Raw genomic sequence first — 22,436 nt, 5'->3', positions numbered from 1 at the left:
TCCAAGACAGATTGGACCGTGCTGAGTTGGTAAGCGGTAGCGGAAGATGAAACTGCTCTGATACTGGGATCTAGTGGGACAGCAACGTCTGCTGACGTGGTCTCATATCAGCAAACACCCAGGGCACAAGTTCCAAGGTAGATGCCATGGAGCTAAGGATCTGCAAGTAATCCCAAATGGAAGGGCTCAAAATTGAAAATGCTCCCCCAGGATTATGAACCTGAGAAACCTTTGATGGTCCGGATGGATGGCGATGTGCAGATAGACCTCTGTCAGATCCAAGGATGACAGGAATTCTCCTGTCCGAACCACTGCAATGACGAACCGCAAAGTTTCCATTAAAAAATGTGGCAGTTTGAGAGCTAAGTTCATCTTCTTTAAGTCCCGAATTGGACGAAAGGTACCCTCCATTTTGGGTACCTAAAAATAGATGGAATAATGGCCCTTCCCTTGCTCATGCAGAGGGGCATGAACTATGGCACCTAACAAAAGCAGATGCTCGAGAGTTTGCCGCATGACCAACTCCTTGCCTGCTGAGCCACAAGGGGACCTCAGAAAAAGACTTCTGAGCGGCCAACTCTAAAGCATAACCTCTTCCTATCACGTCTAGGCCCCACCGGTCTGACATTATCTTGGTTCACTCCTCGTAAAAATGCGTGAGACGATCTCCTACCCTTGAGATCTCCCTGCCTGCTCTATGGGCCCAAAAGGACTGGTTCCAAGACTGAAACCTCCCCGAGGAATGTCTCTGTAGCCGGAGCTCTGCTCTGCCAAAAATGCTGTTGGCCACAAAAATGAGAATGCAGTGGAAGAGACCCTTTAGACCCCCTTGGGCTTGTCTTCTGGCAATTTGTGGACTTTATTTTCACCCAAGAGTTTTATCAGCTGTTTCTAGATCTTCACCAAAAAGGAGCTTGCCCTTGAAAGGCAGTGCCTCCAGTTGAGTCTTAGAGAAAACATCAGCCAACCAATTTCTCAACCACAGAAGCTTCCTGGCTGAGACAGCAGACACAATCGTCCTCGATGAAGTATGAAAAAGGTCATAGAGGGCATCAGCGCCATAAGCGACCGCTGCCTTGAGATGCTCCACGCGCTGAGCCTCAGAGGGCGACAAAGTTCTGTTCTACTGAAGCTGCTGCACCCATCTCAAGGATGCCCGAAGCATAAAACTACTGCAGACAGCGGCCTAGATGCCTCCCCAGGAGACCCATCTTGGTTCAACTCCTCCGAGGACACCTCTGAAGGAGCTCCAGACATCGAGGGACCACGAACCCTCCGGATTCTGGTGGACGTCAAGGACCTTGAAAGCTTGGGATCTTTACAGGAAGACGGCTCAGCAGTCCTACTCATATGAGAGGGTTACCCCGTAGCCTGGCGGACCAAAAAAGCTTTATGCATTACGACCACAAACTCAGGTGAAAAGGAGAAAAACACTCAGAATCCTCCCCTGACTAACTTCCAGGGGCCCCCCGGGCCTCTTCAGGGCTTCCCCCTGCTGCAGGCTGGGACTTAGTGGCAAGAGTTTCCAAAATGGCTGCCGTTCCCGCGCTCAGTGGGAATAGATTGTCGGCCTCACATCATGCAGCCTTCAGCCCCCGGACTGGCACTGCAGTGATGTAGTTGCTTCAGTCCCTCCTGACGTGCCTTCCCTTGCAAAGAGGCACCTGGAGCAGAGGCCGCCTTGCGATAAACGTGAGATGTCGCAGCTGCAAACGAAGCACCTGAAGCTCCTTAGGCATGTTTGAGTGCCGTGTGGACCATGTGGTAGACAGCTGCATGGGGGGGGGGGGGGGGGGGGAGAGAGAAAAAGACACCAGGAGCCCAAAAACATGAAGAAGGACCTTCCTGTACTACTGGCGCCAGGGAGAAGGCATACACAAGAAGAAACAAGAGACAGCCTTATCTGAAGCCTGGCAAGGGTTCGGTCTTCTCCCCGAACTCCGGAAGGTGAGGGAACTGGACCACCAGCTTTCAACCTCCGGCGCGGTAATTAGAGCAAATTTGGGTCACCAACCCCTGCTCGTCCATCCCTACTACTAGGAGAGATGGTCCCACCAGGACCTGTCAACTTCCTAGGAGGGAAATCCTCTGGAAAAAATCCTTTCCTAATTTTTTTTTTTTTAAGAGGTTCAGAACTGCAGGTTTTGCACCTCCTCCACCTGCTGAAGACAGAGAAGTACTGAGGGGGCGCAGGTGCTACACCAGGTTATAAGCCAGTGGTTGTGAAAATTTCTCTGCCTCCGTCTGCTGGAAGGTAGGCAAACTGATTTGGGTACATACAGGGAAGTACTGACTTATCCAGGTTATGGTGGCTACTGCCACTTACCTGGATAAGAACTTATCCGCAAAGTTTTTTTTTTTTTACTTTTTTTCATCATGTTTTCTTCTTTGTACTGGTTTTAAGTGCCAGTGCAGTAGCGCTGGATACTTAACTCCATCTCTGACCCTGGAGTTAAGCTTCCAGTGCTAAAAAATGATGGCTAGGACAACGCACTCTTCTGCATCAGGGAGTAATATTTATTATGATTTCACTTGCATGGAATTTCCATGCGAGGACACTAAGTAGTACAAAAGTTTATGCACACAAAATGAGCATTTAAATGCAGGCAAAGCAGAGTGCACCTTTCTGCATTGGCCTGTTTGAGGGTAAAAACACAGTTCTAATTACAAGATATCAGAGTATCTTAATACTGATTTTGAAATTAACCCTTCCTTGTGGTGCTATACAGGAATCAAAAGGCATTTCTCTCTTCTGATTTCGACAATAACTTACCCAATGACCAGGTTTACAATGCAAAGATGGTAAATTTTTTTATCAGGATCATCATAAGCTAGTTGTTCTTCTTCCTTTTCAATCTTCCTCATCAGCTCCTCTGCCTTTTAGCAGAAAAAAAAGTAGTATGAACTGAATTATGCAAGAACACTACTGCTACGGATGTTCTAGAAGAAATTCAGTTGTAGTACCTAGCCTTTGGTTAATGTAACTATAAATGGCTCTCTCTTACAGCAAATCAAATGCAGCACAGGCAGAACATACCGACTATTGTTACTGGATTGGAACTGGAGACATTATCAGGGCAAATTTCAAACCTATGTACTGTAGGTAAACTGCTGTTCAACCATGTAAAAGGGGCTGCTGAAAACAGCTCAGCGTGGGTGCTTTTTACCTGTGGCAAAAAAGGGGTTGGGTTGGAAGAGAGGGAAAGTACACAGGAGGCTCTCATTTTGAAAGCCCTGCACATATTTTCCATGTGTACACTTGCACCTGACTCAAAGGCTCCTATGTGCCATCGGTCTAATTTTCAAGGTGGGGGTGGGTTCCCTTTGAAAATAGAGCTTGCAGGTCTGCAGACTTGCAACCCTCTGAGGGCAGTATCAGAATTGCCTTGTACATGATAAGTGACAAGAAAACAATCTGTTTATCTGTCAGCGAGCTCAACCAATGCCACATGAGCCAGAAGCAGAGGTCTAACATGCATTTTATCTATTCTTTATGTCTTAGGAAAAAAATTCTTAATTGGAAATCATATTGGTTCAAATTAACTAGGAGAGCTGTGAAAGGATGTTTATAGCATGTCCCCAAATCCTAATCATAGCCCTGCTGAAATAAACGAACTGGAACTTCCCTGGATTAGGATTCTAACTCAACATGATCTGGTTATTTGCTCTCATAATGAAGCAAACAGTTGCACAACTGCTGACCTCATCACCGGTGTGAGTACCGAAAAGCAACACAGGAAAACAGTCAGCACTAGCCATGTAAAATGTGGGCCTTTTTGGAGGGTAAAGGTTTGACAGAACTGTTTTTATTGTTTTCAAAGTTCAAGTATACATTTACAGTCATATGGAAAAATTATGTATTCAAAAATATATTTATAGTTTGATTTTTTAATCAGCCTCCCCTTGCGTTTTGAGCTAAAAACTTTTTCTAACCCCATTCACTAGCATTTACAACAGGATAAAGAGCCAAAAGGCTTCATTCATGCCCACCCAGAGCTCCCCCCCCCCCCCATTTTAATCCTACACCCCTTCCTTCTAGTCCTGCCACTACACTCTAAGAGAAAAATGAGCAAGATTTCACATCTCAAAACTTGCCTGAAAACAAATCAGCAAAATGAATTTGTAAGACACTGAATTACAATAAGACCACTTTGATTCTCTATTATAGTTTGTTAGGTACTTACCTCTTCATTTTGACTAGTCATGATATAAGAAACACAGAGGTTAGCCAAGATGATGGCACTGACGTTTAAGATCTAAAATATGAAGGAAAAGTTTAAAAAAAAAAAGTCTGTTTTTAATTAAAATACTCACTAGGTAGAAAACCATGAATGTAGTGGAACAGGAAATCATGCACTAAAAATGTTAATTGCTAATAATTAGCAAAGCCCTTTTCTAAGTCTGAACATTTATGACTGATAGCTAATTTTACAGCAAGATGTTATAAATCTTATTTTTTATTAAGCAATTTTGTGTAATCACTTGTTGCAATTTAGGTTCTTCACATAACCTTTAAGCCTTTGTTTTCAAACAGATAATAATGGACAGCAGGCACATAAAAGCTACAAAGAGCATTGATGAATGCAGTCCTTACAGATTCCATATCCAGCATCACCAGTTAATGGAACCATTAAATACAATTTTGCATAAGTATCAAGAGGCATGCTGCTAGTTATTTCAGTACCCAGGCTGATAAGCCTTCCTTCCTTCTGTTCTCCCAAGAAGGCAAGAGGACAGCTCTACCATGAGAAGCAGAATACTTCACTGTATTCTGCATGCCGATGTCTACCTCATGCAAGTTATTAATATAGGGAATACATAAAAACCTTTTCAAAGCATGTATGTGCAGTGGTAAGTTAAACAGAGCTGCAAAACAAGCGTGCTATATCAGCACAAAATGGCATCTCTTCTAGTACAAGATGTCTCTCAATGCTGATGAAAGAAAAAGAAGCCACACGTTTAACTCAAACACAATCAAGTTGGTGAAGGTCCAGGTTAAAAGGGAGGGCTCATATTGCTTGTATCCTCAAAGTAAATCCTCCAGTTTAGCCAGTTAAACACCAGGTAAAAACTAACTCCTTACCTGGAATTGCTCTCCATGGTATTTTCATGGAGTCATAGCGCTGGTGACATGATTGGTTTTGCTGCCCTGAGAAATGTCCCAAATTTAGATCAGACTTTTGTGTTTTTAGGCTCGGTTCAGTAGAACAGAGAGAATTATGAGATTGTACTGAATATGCGCGTACAGTTTGTGTGTGTGTTTGAGATCCTCTCCCTTACAATTTTGGAATGGCTAGATCTAACTTTACCAAATTGTGTGTGGAGTTGCATGTCTTGGGGGACAGGGATGGGACACATCAGACTTTTGTAATTTTGAACGTTAGTGAGTGATTTGCAGGGATGCAGGACGAAGGCAAAGTTGGCACATTTGCCATAGGAAATACATGGAGATTGAACAGAAGCCCTACAGAATACCACACTTTATACTTTTTTTTTTTTTTAATATGGTGTTTGTAATGGATTCCAGTAGTTTATTTATTTATTTATTTATTTATTTATTTATTTATTTATTTATTTAGAGTTTTTATATACCGGCAATCATGAAAACATATCTTGCTGGTTTACATAGAACGGGGGTGCAATAAATACATAGAACTAGAACTGTGGTGACAGAAGGTGCAGTTACAAGAATAGGGATTCAGCTTGTAATGGCATTGCAGAAATTCAGCAGGAGCTGCATGCACACAGAAGCCAGCTTCCCACTTATTGCAGGACTGATATTTTTAAACAGATGCCATTTCTAAAATCATAGTTTATGGGGGGGATAAGTGATTACTTTGAAGCGCTGAAATAAGTGCAAAAAGCGGACTATAAATCTAAATAAATAAATAAAATTACACTGTTAAAGCAATAGCCTTCTTCCTGGTATCTGCCTACAAATTTTTTAAAAAGCTTAGTCTGTCCCTTTTCAATAACCTCCTTGTATTTACTGGGCGTATAATTCACTTCCTGAATCCATTTTATTTCAGTTGCTTTCCTTGAGAATTTTCTTTGCCTTGGCTAGGAAATATCCTTTAGGCTCTCTAATCTCCATCAGTAAGAATCCACTGAAAATTATTCCCTTTGGAGAAATGGTGAAGATCTTCCTGGAATAATTCTTCTCAGGTTCTTATGTTCTTATTTCCTTGAATTCACATAACCTCCCTTTTGCCACCCAATCCCATTAACAGGGGCATTCTCGATCTATTCTCTCTTAGGTCAAACAAACTGGCAGTTTGCCAGCAGCATAGTTCTGAGTTATAAAACTCCAGGATTGAGATGCTCCTAATTTCAGTACATGACAAGTCATGCAGCCTAACTTTGGTACACCACTGAAAATGCCTTTGGAGACGATTTTGGGAAATCCTTTATTGCTAATACATTTGGTCTGGATAGCTTGAAATACTGAAATTTTCCAACAGCTGCTTGAAATCATATTTGTTAAATTTCCATTTGTCTCATATCAATGGCATTCCTATGTGTTCGAGTCTCCTTCAGTAGTTATATAAAGGTCTATAGCTCCTTCCTGCCCTTTTTTTGTCTTATAGCCTGGAAGTAAAATGCATTAAATCAATGTTTGTTCCACACATATATTCCAAAATTCCTTAAAAATGAAGTAGAAATAAAAACAAATAGCTTGGTTGGATAAGTGTCCAACCCCCTTGTACTTCTGTAGCAATCTTAAATACTTAAAGCTCTGGTGTAATCAATTGCCTTTAAAAGTGCACATCAAGTGAATCAGCCCTACCTGTGTTAAATTGTACTAAGACACATGATGGCAGGATAAATTCAGCATTTCCTGTTGGTTCTCTCTGTTGGGTAGTGCATTTCAAAGCAAAGCAAAGAATCAACTATAAGCACTAAGAAAATATCAAAAGAGCTCCGGGACAAAGTTGTGGAAAGGCACACATCTGGGAATGGGTATAAAAGAATTGCAAAGTTTTTGGCTATCCCTTGGAGCACAGTGAAGACGATTATTAAGAAGTGGGAAGGTGTTTGGCACTACCAAGACCCTGCCTAGATCAGGCCATCCCTCCAAACTGGATGGCTGGGCAAGAAGGAGGCTGATCAGGCCAGTATCAACTTTGAAAGAGCTATAGGCTTTCACTGCCAAGACTCGTTAAAGTGTGCATGTAACAATATCCCAGGTGCTCCATAAATCTGGCCCGAATTGTAGAATGGCAAGAAGAAAGCCAAGAATTCATACCTTGAGTGGGATTCAAGGTGCACTAAAAAACACTCAGGGGATATTGTAGCCATGTGGCAAAATGTTTTGTGGTCTGCTGAAAGTAAAATAGAACTTTTTGGACCTGAATGCAAAGCATTATATTTGACGCAAACCTAACATAGCACATCATTCGCAAAACAGCATCCCTACTGTGAAGCATAGTGATGGCAGCATCACGTTATGGGGGTGTTTTTCCATCAGCAGGGACTGAGGCACTTGTTAGGATAGAAGGAACAATGAATGGAAAACTCCTGCCATCTGCAAGAAAGCTGAAACTAGGATGGAAGTTCACCTTTCAGTATGACAGAAACTCGAAGCACACAGCTGAAGCTACATTGGAGTAGCTAAGGAAAAAAAAAAGATAATTGTAGTAGTGGACCAGTCAGAGATCCAAACTCAATCCAATCAAAAATATATGGCATGATTTAAGGATTGCTGTCCATCAATGCTCCCCAAGGATCCTGCCAGAACATGAAGTTTTGTAGGGAAGAACGGTCTAATAATGACAAATCTAGTTGTGTAAAGTTGATGGAGACCTTACCCAACAGACTCACAGCTGTAATTGATGCCAAAGGTGCTTCCACCAAGTATTGACTCAGGAGGTTGGAAACTTAGCCAATTGCTGGATTTCAGTTTGGTTTTTTGGATACATATATGCTCTCTCTCCCAATAAAACATTTTTGGCTCTGAGAGGCATGGCATATTGTGTGTTGAATAGAAAAAATTCCTCTAAATGCATGGTGCACAGACAAAATTAAAGCATGAACATTTTTCAAGGGGGCTTAGACTTTTGATAATCAAGCCACTATATATGGCGATGTAGAATGCTGCTGTTGGGCAACAGGAGTTTGATTTTTAAAGGGACTTCTGTGGATAAAGTAGTGTTTGATCCACAGAAATGGCCCTTTAGAAAATTGTCTCACTGATACGTCCATACTTTTACACACATAGGAGAGAGGTGTTTCCAGGAAGTTGAGTCTGGTTGGGACTAGGCTTAAGCATATATTATTTTGATTTTAAAAAGTATACACATTAATTCTCTTGACAAAACTACACGCACCAACTAGCAGATGTAATTATGTGCGCAGAGTTTTGTCTGGATAATTTTCAAAGTGGACTTATATACGCAAGTCCACTTTGAAAACTGGTGTAACTTATGTGTGATGTTACAAAATCCGCCCTAAATGTATCATTTCAAGCTTCAATGAGTGCTTTTTTCAAAAGACTGATTTTTTTCATCCAAAAGTTATTTTTGGTTTCTATTTTTTTTTAAATATTGCTGGCTAGATTCTTAGGCTCTGCTAACATGATCAAAAGAGGAGCCCTGAACATACTGAAACACAATTACATATGACTGATGAAAACTGGAACTAGTTAAGATGGAAATCTATGTATGCAATGTTTTTAACCAGGCAAATTGGAAGATTTATTTACCTTGTAGGCAAATCTAAAGAAAATGAGCCCTCCCCCTCCAGGTGAAAAAACACATAATCAAGCATCTGTGTACACTTCTGGGCACAAAAATAATGGTTTAAATGTATATGTTAAACATCACATTTACAGGAATCTACATTGGTACCATGCAAACAAAACTAATCAATCTCTGAAAATTAAACTCAGAGGGCTCAATTCACCCAAATTTTGGACTTTCAGCAGAAAGTTATTTGCTAATGTAAGCGAATATAAATAACCATGTCCTCTGATAAAATAGCACAGCTCAGATACTCTGCACCTCTTTGGAAAGTTGCAGAAATCCCCTTTGTGTGTCTTTTTGAGCCAGCCCCTGTTCTGAATCATGTACTATATTAGTAGCTTCATTATAATATGCATAAATGACAACATGCATGACCCTCATTATCCCTTTCCAAATCCATGAAGCTGCACTCCTGACACCACCAGCTTTCGGAATTGGACACAGGAGGCAAAATATACAATGCTACCTCTGCAACGTCCCCATGAAGTCAGGGATAGAAATCAAACATGTGTCCACACTTCAGTCACTGCCCTGCCTCATGTAAACATATTCAGATAACCCGACTCCAGAATATTCAATGAGGGAAAAAGAAAAAAAAAAGAGAATATAACTTATGATTTAGTAGGAAATTGTGAACCCCAGGCCGAGATAAGAGATGTCTCCGCCCACAGGGAGGAGCCCCGTGAGCCTCACTGTCAGTGGGCGTGGTCTCAGTGATGTAGGACACAGCTGTGAGAGTGACTTTATTAGAGAGAAAAAGATAAAGCATAACCCGAGAGTGGGAAATGCAATAAACAAAGTTCTTGAGCAATGAGATATACCCAGGGTGGTACTGTGGATGAGAAGGTCCGGTAGTGGCCTGCAGCGTGGGATACACCAGGAGGTTCCTGCAGGCTGGTGGAGATACCTCAGAGTGCAGATCCAGTAGTGGCCCACAATGCGGGTATGCCGAGGATGACTGTACTGTAGGTGACGAGGCAGATGGATCTTGAGATACAGGAACCAAGCAGAGGATCTTGAATAGCTGCAGCAATACCTTGTAGCTCAGGATAGGTAGAAGCGATAATGCTGAAGAACGGTAGTGGCCCGAGGCATGGGGTACACCATGGAGACTTCATAAATGTTGGTATCGAGGAAACTGAACATGGTATTCACACAAGGAAGTTCCAGGAGAGAAACCCGAGGAATGTGTCAGGTGAAGTCTAAGGCAGGAAGGCCCTCTGAAGAGCGGATAGCCAAAACACAGAAAGGCCCCCGTGGAGTGAGTACCCAGAGCATCCGAATGCCACAAGGAGATACTGGAACAGAAGATCCCAAAGTGGAGTGGATTTAACAACGAGATAACTCCTTACTAACTCGTCTTAGCAATGGGCTGGTCAGCTTAAGAACACCAGCGGATTGACATCATCGGGAGGGGATGCCCCAGAGGTTCCCGCCATGATGTATACTAAAGGAGGCCCTGTGCAAGCGCCTAGGTGATTCCGGAAGTAAGATGGCGGTCGGCAGAGCCACACCGTCCCGGGGAGGTTGGTGTTGGTTGGCGGAGGCCGCCATTCTTCCAATGATTGACGGTACAGGGAAAAATGAGGTGAGCATGAGAGGTCGCAGCCGTCTGCAACCGACGGGCACAACAATAACACATAGACTGACCTTACTAGATGTTAAACTTGGCAATTATTCCAAGGCTCAGATCACATTTATTTGTATTTATTTATTTATTTCATTTATATTTTGCTTTTCAGGCATTTCAATGTGGACATGTAGGAAGGAAGGCAATAACCTAGAAACCCAGTGGAGGCTCTCAAGATGTCCGGTGCTCCTGTTTGAGGACGGCGAACTCAATTGGTGGCTAAAAGTTTCTGAATAAAGAGATTTGTTTACTGATAGAGATGTGAATTCATTTATCATGAATTAGGCAATTTCAACTAAATTGCCTAATTCGTAGTGGTTCGGGGGACCTGAACCATGAAATGGATTTTTCCCGAACTTTGGGGAAAATTCGTTTTTTGGGTTAGTGTGGGGGGGGGGGAGGGGCACATTTATTTTATAAAAAAACAAAACACCCCAACCCTTCAATTTTACTTTCTTACAACCCCCCCCACCATCCCGATCCCTCCCCAAGACTTACTAAAAGCCTGGTGGTTCAGCGGGGTCCCGCGAGCGATCTCTCCCTCCGTGCCGTCGGGCCTGCTACGAATCAAAATGGTGCTGATGGCCCTTTGCCCTTATGATGTCACAGGGGCTACAGGTGCCATTGGTCAGCCCCTGTCACATGGTAGGAGCAATGGATGGCCAGCGCCATCTTGTGCTAGGAGCAATGGATGGGGGTGGTAGGAGCAATGGATGGCCGGCGCCATCTTGTGCTCCTACCATGTGACAGGGGCCGACCAATGGTACCAGTAGCCCCTGTGACATAGTATGGGCAAAGGCTATCGGCGCCATTTTGAATACCGGCAGCCGATGGCCCGAGTGCAGGAGATCGCTCCAGGACCGCCGCTGGACCACCAGGGCTTTTAGTAAGTCTTGGGGAGGGATCGGGATGGTGGGGGGGGGGGGGGGTTTGTAAAAAGTAAATGTGAAGGGTTGAGGTGGGGTTTTTTCCGATTCAGGTTTTTTTTTAAAATTCATTTTTCCGGTTTTGGGTTCGGGTTCCAGCTTCATTTTTGGTGAAAAATGATCCAGGGAAAAATGAGTTTTCCCATGAAGCGCCCGAGCCAGAAAAACAAAGCTCATCTCTATTTACTGATGAAAGCATGGTCGATGTCAAAACAGCTGCTGTAGGGTAGTATTTATTTTTGTGTTTCACTTTTTGGTGGTTTTAGCCTACTAGTTTCCAAAGACAGAAAGTGCATGTGTGTGTGTGTTCCTAATATCTTTGTACTTTGTGTCTGGTTCAGTACATTTATTTTATTTATTTGTTTTTCTATACCAATGTTCATTGGATATATCACACCGGTTTACAGTGTAACAGAGGAGTCTATTAATGTAGATTTGTTATTTTACATTGAAACTTTGTGACATTTTCCATTGAACTTTATAACTTTGTAACCTTTCTACATTGAACTTTATAACGTTATAACACTTTACATTGAAACATTGTAACATGCGTAGCAATTGGCCTGTGGAGAGTCATTGTAAATCATAATGGAGGTAGAGAACATAAGAACATAAGAAATTGCCATGCTGGGTCAGACCAAGGGTCCATCAAGTCAAGCATCCTATTTCCAACAGAGGCCAAACCAGGCCACAAGAACCTGGCAATTACCCAACGTTAAAACTTTGTATCAAGTGTAATAAGAAAACTAAAACTTTGTATCAAGTGTAATAAGAGAGTTTGAGTCATTGGGGTTGATCACAATATATGATTATGCGGTTCTGTGGGGGGTGTTGTGGGAAGGGGGGGAGTGTGTGCTGGTGGCGGAGGAGGGTTCATCTTAGTGTGTTGAGTGGTTGTTGGATATGCTTTTTTGAAGAGCCATGTTTTAAGGTTCTTTTTGAATGATTGGGTTGTTGGGTTGAGCCTGACTTGAGGTGGTAGGCTGTTCCAGAGTGTTGGACCTGCCACTGTTAGGGGTCGGTCTCTTGTTGAAGTTAGGTGGGTGAGTTTTGGTGAGGGAGTTGGAACGAGTCCAGTATTGGTGGATCGGAGTGTTCTCTGGGTGGATTGAAAGTGAAGGGCAGGGCTCAGCCAGTCAAATTTTTCAGTGTAAAGTGCTTTGTGGATGAGTGTTAGAACATTGTATTGAATCCTGTGTGGGATGGGGAGCCAATGCAGGTTTTTGAGGATTGGTGAGATGTGTTCAGATTTTTTGGTGTTTGAGAGTGATCTTGCCGCTGCATTTTGGAGCAGTTGTAGTGGCCTGAGAGAATTGGATGGGAGGCCCAGGAGTAGGGCATTGCAATAGTCGAGGAGAATAGCAGTGCTTGGGTGCAGAGAAGTGGTTTGATTTTTTTGAGTATCTGCAGTTTGAAGAATCCATCTTTTATTATTGAGTTGATATGTTTCTTCATGTTGAGTTCGTTGTCAATGAGTACTCCGAGGTTTCTGGCTGAGGAGGTTATTCTACCGTCTGTGGAAGGTGTTGAGTTGTTGTCTTTGAGAGTTGAGATGGTTTTGTTGTTAATGTGAAGTATTTCGGTTTTGCTGTGATTGCATACATGTGTGGGGGTCCAAGAGATTCTAACAGGATTTATTTGTTTAAATCCACATATATGCTCCACTAGTTCTGTGTGGAACTTCTAGACTAAGGGGTAGATTTTCTAACGTGCACGTGCTTCCCGGTGCGCACACATGGATGCACCGATTTTATAACATGTGAGCATGCATCATGATGGTTTATAAAGCCCGGCAAAAGGCTGGTCCAAAATATTTACAAGACTTACTGGCCCCGTACACTCCAGGGAGAGTATTATGCTCTTTAGCACAAGATCTTTTAATCGTATCACTTCTAAAAACATGCCGACTGTCAAGTATCCAAAAAAGGGCATTGTCTTGGTCCAGTTCTTTGGAATAGCCTTCCTGGATATTTAAAAAAGAAGTCAGATTTAAAGAAATTCTGGAAGGATATGAAAACTATTATTCCAGGAGACTTTTCCAAATCTGATTATTTTCAATTGGAAGCTGGTTTTCTTTTAAAAAGTGTATTACAGAGAATTATTATGTAATGTTTGTCTTTGGATTTTATGTTTGTTATGTGTTATGAAACGATGCTTGTATATTATATGCTTTTATAACAAATTGTGATTATAATTGTTATATATGCCGCATTGACAGCATCACAAAGATTGTGCAATAGAAATTTTAGAAAGTGTGCAGAGTTCAAGTGTAGTTGCGTGAGGTATTGAAGACTGAGTGAGAACTAAGAGTGCACAAAGTTGTAACTGCAAGAAAAAAAAAAAAGACTGAAAATTGGATAAGAGGATGGTGTGAGTGTTACAAATATAGACTAATTTAGGGATCAAGGTAGACTAAAGCAATTTTTAAATAGTTGCACCACAAATCCCCATGGAAAAAGTGGCATGGCAAAGTTTAAACAATCTTAAAGAATACGAGAAGGGGCTGGCTTTACGGCTGACAGGGTACACTGCCATTCAGGCGATCTGGGTTTGACTGCCAAACTTGACTCCTTCACCTGGGCCTAGCTGGGGTGAGGAAGCAACAGAGGCAGTATTCACAGCTCCAGTAGGGGAGGGAAGAGAGCATAAAACACCTGCTTTTAACTTGCCATGAAATTCTATACGTTATTTGAGCATTATTGGGCCGATTCAGTAAAATGCGCAGGAGAGCAGGCGCTCCGACGCGAGCGCCCACTCTCCCGGGAGCGCAATTCTCTATGCAAATGAGGGTCTGTGGTAAAAAGGAGGTGCTAGGGACACTAGTGCATCCCTAGCGCCTCCTTATTGGCAAAAGCGGCGGCTGTCAGCGGGTTTGACAGCTGACGCTTAATTTTACCGGCGTCGGTTGTCGAACCCGCTGACAGCCACGGGTTCGGAAAACGGACGCTGGCAAAATTGAGCGTCCGTTTTCCAACCCGTGGGCAGATTTTTTTTTTTTTTTTTTTAAGATTAAAAATTTTTTTTTAAAATTTTTGAGGCCTCCGTCTTAATATCGCTATGATATTAAGTCGGAGTGTGTACAGAAAAGCAGTTTTTTCTGCTTTTCTGTACACTTTCCCGGTGCTTGCTCCACCCCCCGGACCACCCCCTTTTGAGGCCCCAGTACTGACACGCGTCCTGGGGTTTATGTGCATGGCCAGGCCGGTTTGAAAATTGGCCCAGTGTACGAAAGGCCCGGCCACATGTGTAAACCCTGGGATTTACGCGTGCCGGGGTTTTTAAATCTGGCCTTAAGTTTACTTTGCTATGGAGAAGGTGTAAGTTTAAAAAAAAAACCCAGCCATAATGGGGGTGGTGGTGTTAATGGTCTGAAGTAACTGGAGGGAGTGAAGGCTATTAAACTGGGGAGGGGGGAGTTGGAGGACCTAGCTCTTAACTGGGTGAACTGGCAGAGGAATGGGTGAAAATGGCAATGGTGTGGGCATGCTAGGAGCAAGGTTTGTGCGCCCATGCTTGCGCTAACTTAAAATTAGGAGCACATGTGCACATGGCTAGGCTATTTTATAACGTGCACTTGTACACATGCAAATTATAAAATGGCTGCGTCCCTGGGTGCGTGCTGACTTGCCCATCTACCTGCATAAAAGTTACCGTCCCTGGGTTGCATATTGGTTGTTCTTAACCCAATTCCTTCATGCCCTTAAAATAGCTGTAATAAAGGCCTCCGCAGCCAAAGTGTACACCATCTTGCTTTTCTTTACTGTACTGTAAGTGCCAAAACTATTCCCATATAAAGCAAGGGGAGCTGGGCAGCTGCAGCATCGCTCTAGCCAGGTTTTATGCCAGCCTGGAGCAAGCAGAAATATATTTAGGGCTGAGGGATCTTGAAGGTAAATGAAAAGTGTATTATGCAATTCGGTGTCTAGGAGTTTGTGGGCTTATCTGCGGGCATTGATGAAGCTACATGTCTGAATATTTTTTTCAGGCTATGACAAATATTTTGATTTATTTTGCCAACTATAACCTGGATATCTGCTTTTACACGCCCCCCCCACCCCCCCACCAAACAGTCACAAGCAATTTGGATGAATTGAGTCCTTAACTGTCGCATCAAAATTTTCAGTCAGTCTGCAGAAGATTAAGTAGTGACTGAATAGTACTGCTGGTGCTGTCAGCATAACACAATGTAGGATCCTGCATTACAGGCACAAGAATCTCATGCAGTTGGAAAACAATGGCAAAGAATGAAAAAGAACAAACTTGGGGGATTTTCAAATTACCGAAGTTTTTTTCTTGCAAGGACATTCTTCAATGTTACACTGTCCCAGCTATGGTGCACAGACGAAAGGGTCATCATATATATACAAAAAATCAATGGTAACAAAATATTTGTTTTTCCAAGTTTGAAAACCTCTAGAAAATGTTAAGCCTCAGCAAGCAGAAATTGCATTCACTCTTTTGAACCCAAGTTTAAGACTTAAATGAATACAATTTTAGAAGGTATGCCCATGGAAGTTTTTAAAAGGCCTAGCGACGTGCGTAAAGCCCCGGGATGCGTGTAAGTCCCGGGGCTTTACAAAAGGGGTGGTCCGGGGTGGGGGCGTGGCCAGAGGCCTTTGTACGGCTGCTTGGCTGGCATGCGCAACTTACTTCAGCCCCAGGGCCGAAGTAAGTTTTAAAACAAAAAAAAGAAAGCAACATAGGTAGGGGGGAAAGGGCAGGGGAGATAGGGGAGGGGAAGGGAAGGGAAGGTGGGGTGGGGGGTAAGGAAGTTCCCTCAGAGGCTGCTCTGAAATTGAAGCAGCCTGGGAGGGAACGGGGGAAGGCACTGGGGGAAGGCACCGGGACTCGGACAGGGCTTGGCGCGTGCAAGGTGCACAATTGTGTACCGACCCTGGATTTTATGGTGTACATGTGCGTGCGCCGGGTAGCGTGCGCACATGTAGGCCACATGCGTATGTTTTAAAATCCGGCCCTATGTGTAGGATTCCATATTAAAATATCTGTGAAAGATGCATTTTTTTTTGCATTGGATATGTAATAAAAGATTTCAATATATTGCACCCCCCTGTAATTTAAAGCACAGACTACATTTATAGTCAAACATTTTTAAGAGCATAATATGGCAGAATATGTACTTACATTATCAAAGTTCTTTTTAACAATTGGTTCATAAAAGCCAATTGCCTCTTTATATTTGTTCTCCTGCATGAAAAGAACATGGGCAACATTCAGTTTCCACACGTCATGCTCATTGCAAAACTCCACAGACTTGCGGAAGATTTTTTCCACCATCTGGTAATTCTCCAAGTTCCAATAGATTTTGGCTTGTGCCATCAATACTGGGATATATCTGAAAAAGTTGACAAAGACAATATAGGTTAGAGATAACACGCCTAGCAAAGACACAAAATCAATCAATAGCTGGAAATCGAGAACAGTTTTCAGCAGTTTTCCCGGACAGTTCTAGAGCGGTCATTCTCAAAAGTGCCTCCATTGTTGCAAAGTCTGCGAGTACATTTTTCCCCTGCTAAATCTGCAACAGTTCTCGAAGGGAAAGTACAAGCACACTTTCCCTTTGAAAATTGCCTAGGGAAAAAGCACCCACAGAGTTTTGCACTTGCTTTTTCTGTGGATACTTTTCCCTGAAAAATAACCCATGTAGTTTTGAAAATGCAAAACCATGAGGAAGTGACGTCAGCCGTTGCAAATGGCTGCCTGAAGACAGAGCTCCGCGTGGCTTTTTCATAAAAGTGGTTTTATTAGCGCTCGGGGCACTCCTTGCGGGTCCTTTTTACTGTATAACTGCTGGTGGGATAATGACGACTCGGCAGCGTACAGTAGATCTGGCTGAATTCGCTTAGCCTGGGAACACGGTGCTTGCGAAGGAGACCGACTCCGATGGAGCAGATGGGAGTGCGCTGGAGCGGGGCATGTCGGATGTGACGGTCGTGAGTGCTGGAGGCCTGATAGGCCTGATGAGAGAATTTCTTGCCTGGTTTAAAGATTTGAAAACGGATATTGCAGCAGTCAAGCAAGAAATCTACGAGGTGGTTGGAGACTTGCGGCGAGATGTCGAGGACCTGGGACAAAGAGTGCACGAACTGGAGCAAATATCAGATGAGCAAGCTGCAGTCATGACGCAGCATTCTAAAGATTTTCAACAGATGAAACAAGCAGCTGAAGAGCTTTCTTCTAAATTAGAAGACTTGGAAAATAGATCCTGCAGGAACAACCTTAGAATTCAAGGGGTTCCTGAGGAGGAGGGCAATACAGAATATACTGTGCTCATTCAAGCTATTTGCAAAGCAATTTTGAGCTTTGATTCCACTGGCTCTACAGATTTGGAGGTGAAGATTTATCGGGCCCACTGATCACTGGGGAGAGCAGGCAATAACAAACCCTGAGATATTATAGCCTGTCTACATGATTTCCCTGTGAAAGAAAATTATGCAAAAAGCAAGGAGTATGGGAACTATTTCTTGGAAAGGGATGAAGCTACAGGTACTCTACCATTACTCTACAAAGGTGCAAGGCTATGAAAAATAACACTGACTTCTTGAGGGCTAAAAACATCAGATATAAGTGGCTTTACCCCTTTGGGTTATCTTTCACTATTAGTGGCCATTCCCTTGTTGCTCGTATGCCTGCGTCAGTGGAGTCTTTTGCAGCAGAAAGGCACTGAAATTAAGGAGGCTACGTCTGATGATTGGACCGGTCTGAGGAGGGAAGCGACTTGCTATCAACGAATTGGCAAAGGTGGCAAGCGGCTGAGGAGAAATTCCAATGGTGATCTCTCTGCGCAGGATTCTGAAACCTGAGATGCGCTATGTGCGCTTACAAGATCTTTACTTGCCTCCATTTGTCTTTCTTAATTGGAGATTTCGCTTTTGAAATTTTTGACTGTGGAGCTATTACTTAAGCAATATGCACTTGGTTGTTTTTACTTTCTTTTTTTTTTTCTTATGTGGTGCATTTTGCTACCTTTGTATGCACAATCACTAATAATGGTTTTCTTATATTATACCTTTCAGGAGGCATCATTCCTCTTGGTTAGAGTGAGTTATTTATCCTCACACGATTCCTTGTTTAAGGAAAAAGGGTTTTCGGGGATCGGGGAGTGGGGAGTGGGGAATGGGGTGAGGTTAGAGTGCTTTTGGTGTAGTACAACCAATGTAGTAGGTTAGGCTTATTGGCTTCTATGTTTTTTCCTGTTTCTTAATGGTTGATGTAACGCTTGTATCTTTAAATATGAAATGTCTTATTTTACCTCGGAAGAAACAACTTTTATATGAAGAGGCTAAAGCTAGGCATGCCTCTATTTTTTTTTCATACAAGAAACTCATTTTGTCCAGAGAGAACGTCTACTCCAGAATGGAAACTTTCTACAGATATTTTTGGCATCTAATACCGTGAATTGGAAAAAGAGAGGTGTGGGTATTATGTTCTCCAAGGACTTGCGGGCTGAAGTTCTAGAGTGTAGGAAAGATAGTGAGGGGCGATATCTAGCTCTTCTGGTTTGACTAGACACTGTCTTAGTGACTTTAATTAATGCGAATGCCCCTAATGTAAACCAAGGGGAATTTTTTGTGCTCCTTGAATACAACTTAAGTGATCTGTTGCAAGGCCCTGTTTTGGTAGGGGGGGGGGGGGAGATTTAACCTCTCTTTTAATACTAATATGGATAATCATCCTTCCTCTAAGATAGGATGGAAATTGCATAGATCTCGCTTGAAAGTTTTTCAAGACTCCTGGGGCCTGCAAGATATTTGGCGAGTGTTGCACCCTATAGCAAAAGATTCTACTTTTTATTCTAGAGTACATGGTTCTTACTCTCGCATAGAGAGCAAATTTTGGGTTCAGGGATGTTGTTCTGTGGGTATAGGCCAGATTACATGGTCGGGCCATGCTCCTATTTTTGGAACTTTTCTTCTGCAGCAGGAAGAGCAAAGAAGAAAATACTGGAGGTTAAATGACTCCTTACTTTCTGACAAGCCTCCTTTATACCCTTTCTGCAAGGCTATAAAGGAGGCTATTAAAGAATATTTTTGATTTAATGATACAGGGGAGGTATCAATTAATATCTTATGGGATTGTTTTAAAGCTGTCCTCCGTAGTAAATGGATTTCTAGAGTGATGGCTATGAAGAAGCAAACATAGAAAGAGAAGTCAGAGTTATAGCTGTCTATTCAACAGTTAGAACAGAGACATAAATATTTGGGGGTCATAAAACTCTTAGGGAACTAGGTAGAAAAAGGAATGTTACATGCTCTTTTGTATGGGGACACTCAATTCCGACTTGATAGTTCTAGACAGGCATATTTTGTGGAAGGCAACACACCTGGTAAAATGCTTGCCTTTCAGTTAGAACGGCAGATTTCTGAAAGCCAAATCCTGAAAATTAAAGATGGACAGGGAGTTCTTGTCTCTGATAATGTTAGTATAAGGGATAGATTTGCCCAGTTTTATAAGGAACCATATACTGGTGATAGATCTATACTGGATGCTGATATTGATGAGTATTTGGAGGGAATTTCTTTACCTGTTCTTTCTGAAAAGCACTCACAAAAACTGGATGGGGAGATTTCACAGGAGGAAATATATGCTGCTATATCTACCCTTAAACTTATTAAGGCTCCCGGCTTGGATGGTTTTACAGGATTTTTTTGTACAAGAAATTTTGGGGCGTTGATTCCTCATCTTCAGCATCTATATAATGAGCTGTTGACTAATCCAGCATTGCCTCTTTCTATGGGCTTGGCGGGGTTCACAATGTTACCTAAGGTGGGCAAGGATAATTCCCTTTGTGGCTCTTTTCGGCCTATTTCATTATTAAATTTAGATTTAAAGAAATTTGGCGAAAATTTTAGCTGGCGGATTGAATGCAGTGTTGCCAGATTTGGTACATGTGGATCAATCTGGTTTTATACCAGGCAGACAAGCTGGTGATAATATTTGTAAAATTGTAAACTTGATGTGGCATGCAAGAGTGGAAAAGATTCCAGCAGTTCTATTAGCCGTTGATGCGGAGAAGGCCTTTGACCAGGTTCATTGGGCATTTATGTTTAAAGTTCTACAGAGGGTGGGGGTTTGGGGCATAACTTCTGGACTTGGTTGAAAGCCATGTATATTGCCCCTCAAGCCTGTCTAAAAGTTAATGGTTCTTATTCTGATACTTTTGAGCTCGGCAGGGGTACAAGACAAGGTTGACTGTTATCACCCCTATTATTTGCCTTGTTCATTGGGCCTTTGGCGGCGGTGATTCTTCACAAAAGTGATATCAAAGGCATTACTGCAGGCCATGCCCAATTTAAGATTTATTTGTGGATGATATCTTGTTTTCTATTATTAATCCACACTTGTCTCTGCCTGTATTAGTACAGGAGTTGGATGGGTTTGGTAATATTTCTGGCTTTAAAGTAAACATGAGTAAGTCAGAGATACTGAATGTATCCTTGTCTGAATCCCAAGCTAATAGGCTTAAAGAGTGCTTCCCCTTTTAAGTGGGCAAGTCGTACTATTTGCTATTTGGGCATTCAATTGGGAGCGGATTGGAAACAATTGTTTGCTTTGAATTACACTCCCTTATTAGAGAAAACCTTCAAAGACTTAGATATTTGGGCTCCTTATAATTTCGCTTGGTTGGGCAGAATTGCTGCTGTTAAAATTACAGTTTTGCCTCGGTGGCTCTATCTTTTTCAGACCCTCCCTACTGATATCCTGATCAAATTTTTGAAATCCCTACATACAAAAGTTTTTCATTATATCTGGAAGAGGCTGCTGCCAGGGTAGCAAAAAGGGTGTTATTTTTGCCTAAATTGAAGGGTGGGCTGGCTGTACCTAATTGTACGCAATATTTGTTGCTGAAAAATTGAGAGATGTTTATGAAATGTCCTCTAGGTCTCCTATTAAACAATGGATATATATAGAGCAGGCTAATCTGCCTGGGGGTTCACTTTATTCCAGGATCTGGGGATTGCCGGAGACAGGAGGTTTCATTATGGTGTCTAACTCTTTTACTAAGATGACTTTGAGGATCTGGAGGCAGAGGAGGTTCATACTGACAGGGCATGAGGTCCTTTCTCCTCTATTACCTCTGGGTCTCTATAAGGGATTGCACTCTTTGCCTAATTCGGTAGGCACATTTAGGCACTGGAATCAGTGGGGGGTGTGGTATTGTGGCCAATTGACGGATGATTTAAAAATTCTTTCACAGATTGCAATTTGGTTTACCTGATTCTGAGTATTATTGCTTTCTTCAACTGCAACATTGTCTTTCTAGTCCATCTTTTAGGAGCCATGTGGCTCGAGCTTGGTCTGCTTTTGAAGATTTGTGTTATCATTATACTGTTACTAAAGGGTTGATTTCTAAGCTGTACCTTCTGCTATTTCCCAAGCAGTCACCTTCCTTTAAGCATAAGGTAGGTTGGGAATCAGACTGGGGATATACTGGACTGAGAAACAATGGGAGACTTGCTATACTGCTTTAGCTAAAAATTCTCTTTCAGCCAATATTGTGGAACCTAACTACAAACTTCTGTACTGTTGGTATCTTACTCCTCTTAAGTTATGTAAGATTTATTCTGGTCAATCAAATCAATGATGGTGATTGTGTGGGATGGTGGAATCATTCTATCATGTTTGGTGATCCTGTCCTAAGATCCTGCCTTTCTGGAGGTGGACTGCTACAGTTCTCTCTGAGTTGACTGAAATTAGGATTCCTTTTGTTTCTGAAATTTATTTTCTTTCCCAATACCCATGGGCGCGGCTATCTACTGCGAGATCTTTAGTAAATCATGTTTTCCGTGGGGCCCGACAAGAAATTGGAGATCATTGGAAGAAGGAGGCTGCCCCGACCACAACACTATTTCTTCGACGGCTTTGGAATGTTCACTATTGGTCTTTTCTATAAGATGTTCAGAGAGATTCTGTAGCTCTTCATATACGTGTCTGGGAGCCCTTTCTTCGTTGGTATCAGCAGCTCCAGTTGTAGTCATCTCTAGAACTTGATTCATCTCCGTTTCCTATTTGTTTTTATTTATTATTCTTTTTCTTCTCTATGTCTCATGCCGAGGTATGTGATGATATTATCTCTTTAGAGTTATGTATAACTGATCCGATTTCCTTGTTTCTCCTTCT

At 42.4% G+C, this 22,436-nt stretch overlaps 1 protein-coding gene across 2 annotated transcripts in view; it reads right to left on the bottom strand.

The window, feature by feature from the left end:
• Nucleotides 1-22,436, bottom strand: part of LOC115084432 (tetratricopeptide repeat protein 30A) — a 156,824-nt gene that overhangs the window by 34,128 nt on the left and 100,260 nt on the right. Inside the window, exons 14-17 of one of the 2 annotated variants that reach the window (XM_029589320.1) lie at nucleotides 16,440-16,650; nucleotides 15,578-15,625; nucleotides 4,185-4,256; nucleotides 2,774-2,877 (exon numbers count right to left, since the gene is read on the bottom strand). In XM_029589320.1, coding sequence (XP_029445180.1) covers nucleotides 2,774-2,877; nucleotides 4,185-4,256; nucleotides 15,578-15,625; nucleotides 16,440-16,650 — 435 coding nt within the window. The remainder of the gene's footprint in view (nucleotides 1-2,773; nucleotides 2,878-4,184; nucleotides 4,257-15,577; nucleotides 15,626-16,439; nucleotides 16,651-22,436) is intronic. The other variant, XM_029589321.1, reaches the window with a different exon arrangement.

Source organism: Rhinatrema bivittatum, chromosome 2 (assembly GCF_901001135.1).
Source record: "Rhinatrema bivittatum chromosome 2, aRhiBiv1.1, whole genome shotgun sequence".
In the NCBI taxonomy this organism is placed as follows: domain Eukaryota; kingdom Metazoa; phylum Chordata; class Amphibia; order Gymnophiona; family Rhinatrematidae; genus Rhinatrema; species Rhinatrema bivittatum.
Note: the sequence above shows the minus strand (reverse complement) of the source record. Positions and strands in the feature narration are given on the sequence as shown.